The sequence below is a fragment of the Atta cephalotes genome (genome assembly GCF_000143395.1).
Source record: "Atta cephalotes unplaced genomic scaffold scaffold00058, whole genome shotgun sequence".
Classification (NCBI taxonomy): domain Eukaryota; kingdom Metazoa; phylum Arthropoda; class Insecta; order Hymenoptera; family Formicidae; genus Atta; species Atta cephalotes.
In genome coordinates this window covers 1,233,938-1,238,716 of record NW_012130122.1, presented here as the reverse complement: position 1 = coordinate 1,238,716, position 4,779 = coordinate 1,233,938, and the positions used below count along the sequence as shown (strand labels likewise).

Sequence of the window (4,779 nt, the reverse complement as noted above, 5' to 3'; positions counted from 1 at the left end):
TATATATATATATATATATATATATATATATACATACACATATATATTGAAAATTATTGTTAAAATAGTTTTTGAATTAAACTTTATAATTTTAATTAATAATTAATAAGATATTTATTTAGTATAAAAGAAACAATTTTTTTTTTAATCTTCATTGCATTTCCCTTTATACTTTACCTTACATTTTATAATCTACTAATAAATTTTTTTTTCATAAAAAGATAAAAATATAAATTTTTAATAGGTAGAATTTTTTTCTTAAGACTTGAACTTTAAAATATAATATGTATTATTTCGATATTATTTATTCCTAAACATGCAAAGTTTGAATTTTCAAAGCAAATATTGTATGTACCTCGAGAACATAAAGAATTAATACGTATTTCTATTTGTATAACTTTAAATATAAACTCGCTAAAATATCAGATATTTTGAAATAATTTTAATTTATAATTTTGATGTAGTCTAAATTAATATTTTAAGAAAATAAATCATATATAAATCATATATAAAATTAAATTAAGTTTCTTAACCACAAGCTTAAATTTATTTCTGAACACTTATTGAAAATTAAAATCGATTCAAATAAATAATGTTTCCTTACATATACGTATTTCTTGTATTTCTTAAATTAAATAATTATATTTAGTTATTTATAAATTAACTTATTTATAAATTAACTTAACAAGCTTAAACAAGTTTAGTAGAATTAAAATCGAGAGTGCTAGCCATTTTTAAAAATTCATTATTATAGGCAATTATTTGCTCTAAGTGTCCTTTTATGTACTTCTGAATGAGTAAGCATAACAAATTTGACTCATCAGCGCAAAAATTATCGATATATCGCGCAATGCTAACCAACTACGCACGCTTGTACGGGTTACACCATACGTAACGCTATTTGCGAAGTCTTATCCGAAGGTCATCACCATATTATTCGCTCTGTATTCGCTATTCCGTTTCGCTCGCGTCACGTGTCGTCACGTGGGGGCTCGTCTGGAGGCTCGACCAATCGCGTCATAGAAAGGCGAAACGGCGCCAGTATAGACGACCTCGTCGTTATTATACTTATTATTATCGTTTCTTTGAAGCTATAATGATCGGTTAGAGTTAGGTTGAGAACTTCTCAGAAAAGCGAAGTCTCGTGTGCTTAACTCCCGATACTTCTTGCAGAATTTTGGCTTCGTGATAAAATGAACACGCCTCCGACAGGGATGGGGGATTAATGTGACGTCATTGTCGTCGCTCGTGTTATATTACATGAGAATACGTTTCTTCTTCGTACGATTGCCTCAGCTTTCGCAGAATCCGCAAGATATCTCATGATCTTATAATCCCATCAGATCATATTGCACATGAAAATTTGCATTTGATGAACATGATATACGGAATTCTTTAGAATTTTATCAAGAATCTTCCATGTACCAAAAAAATTATGATATTGCTTTTTGGTTTCATTTATTTTTAAGTAAAAAGATTAAAATGTATAATATATATGTAAATGAAATGAAAATAAGTATTGTAATAAGCGGTGCGAAATAAATTTGCATTTTTTATCTAGATAAGAAAAACTTCGAATATATTTTAAAAACTTGCGAACACGCGTTCGAGGATATTTTAGAAAGGAGGGCAAGCATAGAAAACTAAGACATCTAATTTTATGTATTGTAAAAGTAATAAAAAATAAAATTAGTAATTTATGTCATGTTATTTAACCATGTACTGTTATGCTCCTTTCTATTTTTCTTCTTCTTTTCAAAATTCTAGAATTTTAATTAACATTTAATAATTCTTATTTTAAAAGTGACACAATTCAAAAAATTAAATTTCATAGAAACAGAAAAGAACTACGTTTCAACTACGTTTGATAGAAAATTATTGATCAAGTAATATTATATAGTAATATTATAGTATAGCAAAAAGAGTGTATTCTTCGTGTGATCAAATATTATTTGTCATTTTTTTCAAAACTAAAAACATCGCCCTTTTGAGTCGTGAAATTTTGATAACTTTTTTTGTAAAATCACCTTTTTGAGTTGTCATTTTAACGATTTTTTATAAAACTAATTCAGTTTTGATTATTGATAGAGTAATATTTATTTAACTCATTTATGATAATACAACAAATATTCTTTTTTTGTTGTGTTACTTTTGAAGTACGGATGCGATACTATTAATTATATCGGTGTAGAACTTTTCTATGATGAATCCATCAATTCGCGCAACTGTAAATCTACGCATCTAAGAATCTGTACAATTGCGAATCGAAGAATCTCGATTCTATATTCGGAATTAGACTGGAAAGAAAGGTCGGACTGTTACTTCTAGCTCGTTGACCTCGTCGCTTTCTATCAAGAGACATCAACGCATAGTCACTATGTCGCCCGAATCATAAATTTTCATTACCGAACAAAATCGTCAATACATTGTGTCGTTAAAGATGTCTAGTTATGATATACACATATTAATAAATGTTTAATATTTTATCTTGTAATTATCAGTAATTCTACAAATTTACTATCGCACATAACGTATGTCATTAATTTAATTAATGCTACTATTCGCATGCGTGCATTTTTATAATTTGTAGCAATTTCGCGCAAATTAGAGCTTTTTTAATATTGTAATTTAAGAATGGCTGATATCTTTTGAATGCTGAATTAATTTTTTTATCTTTTAAGATACATTTCTATTGCTAAAAAGCTTGCACGGAAAATATATGGAATATACCAGTCACTATCTGGATATTTGTTTCATATATGTACCTTATTGTTAATTGTTGCTTATTACAGTGAACGTAATTCAGAGAAGTTATTTTTCTTTTTTATCTTTCCCTCAAGGCTTTTAATATTCTAATTATCGATTGGTTTTTTCCCAATGTATAAAAAGATTACATATTTCGAAGAAAAAAATAAAGAGAAACGAGCAATAATAATTCCTACCTTTATCTGCGATGAAGATTTTAATAATTAAGGTTGTACCACACTTCAAAATGCAATTATCATTCAAGAACTTCTGGAATGAATAGAATTTTACATTTGACGAATCGGGAAATATGATGCTTTTACATCAGATAAAATAGAATGATTGAGCAGAATTTAAGCAACGTCATCGCAATTGCTTAAATCATGATATCGCATGTTATCAACCTAAATACTTTCAAGTCGCTGCGGATAACACAACAATGATGTTTTTCTGCTTTTTATGTGATTTTCGTTACTTACCGATTATTTATTCTGAAATAAAAAACCAAGGAATTGATTAAAGTATTGTATTAATGTAAAAGACAAACTTACTGATCTCAATTTTTTTGTAACTTTTTAATCGCATATTTGTAATAATTTTATATAGTCGACTTTTGATAGCTTACTATTTATCTTTTCCAGTGCCTACGCAAGAAGGCATTAAAAAAAATATTTCTTATGTAATAATTGTGTGTGGCAACAACGTTTTCAGAGTACGTTTGTCTTGAACATTGAAATTAAGTTCTCACGACGACGCATGGCGATGCTTTGTATTTCGATACGAGATATTATCTTTGCGACGAATTTTATATATTTTCTAATATTTTATATATATATATAAAATTTCATTTCTAAGTATTTTGTAAACGGTAAGCATCATATGTCTCACAAGAGCGTTAAGTGTCATAGTTATGAGAAAACAAAATCATAACGTTTAAAAAAAAAGTTCTACAAAATTCGAGATAAAAATATAGAAAAAGTTAGTTAAAGCATGATGTAAATCATTACTTTCATTATAATTTAAACTTATCTTAATAAAATAAACATTTAGGATTTATAGGTCATTTGAAACTTAAAGCTACGTTTATAATTAGATATATATAGATAATTATCAAAATCAAAATTTAACATTAAATATTAATTTAATTAAACAAAAAAAATTTTTAATAAAATAATAAATTATGTATAAGAAAAGAACAATTATTATTTAACAATAATATTTAAATATATATATATCAGGAAAAGAAAATAATTTTTTATAGAAGAAGAAATACAATAACTTTATAATTTGCAAGCTTCAAAAATCATTCACATATTTTATATACAAGTACATGTTTATTAATCATTATTATGTTATAATAAAATAATCCTAGCCTAAGATATTAAATAACTTTGATTATCACTTTCGAAGATTCCCGAAAAAGAAAATAAACTCGAGACTCATTAGGATGCATTACAACGAGTGACAGCTTTTTTTCTCACTCTGATTAATTAATAATAATTGCAAAAAAATTAGAAGCTGCAATGAAATTAGTTACTAGCATACGCAAGAATTACTTTCCCATTCGTTGGATAGACCACTCTTGCTGACACAATGGGCAACGATTGTTTTGTTTGACCCAAAGCGACATGCAGCAGTAATGAAACGAGTGATTGCACTCGCCCCAAACGACCACGCAGTCTTGCCGGCCATAAACTTCCTTCTTACTTTCTGCCTGGCACCGTAGACAAGCATCTGAAAATTTAAAAATAAACTTTAGATAATTATCAGTATTTACGTAAAATGTTCTCCACAGTGCGGTAAGTTTGTATGTCATAATTTCTTAGAAAATTTGAAGTAATTTTTTTTCTTGATAAAAATATCAGATAGAAGAAAGAGAAAGAAAGAGAGAGAGAGAGAGAGAGAGAGAGAGAGAGAGAGAGCGCAGATCATCTTTTACTAATACTTAAATTACTTCGTTATTTAATGTTCTTTGTGATTAACAACGAAAAATAAATTGAAACGTATACGAAATACTAAATAATGCTAATGCTA

General features: G+C 27.3%; 1 protein-coding gene across 1 annotated transcript in view; it reads right to left on the bottom strand.

The window, feature by feature from the left end:
* Positions 1-3,996: 3,996 nt before the first annotated feature.
* LOC105623485 (RING-box protein 2) overlaps positions 3,997-4,779 on the bottom strand; it is a 55,850-nt gene continuing 55,067 nt past the window's right edge. Inside the window, exon 2 of the mRNA XM_012204880.1 lies at positions 3,997-4,479. Within this exon, the coding sequence (XP_012060270.1) occupies positions 4,298-4,479 (182 nt within the window). The 3' untranslated portion in view covers positions 3,997-4,297. The remainder of the gene's footprint in view (positions 4,480-4,779) is intronic.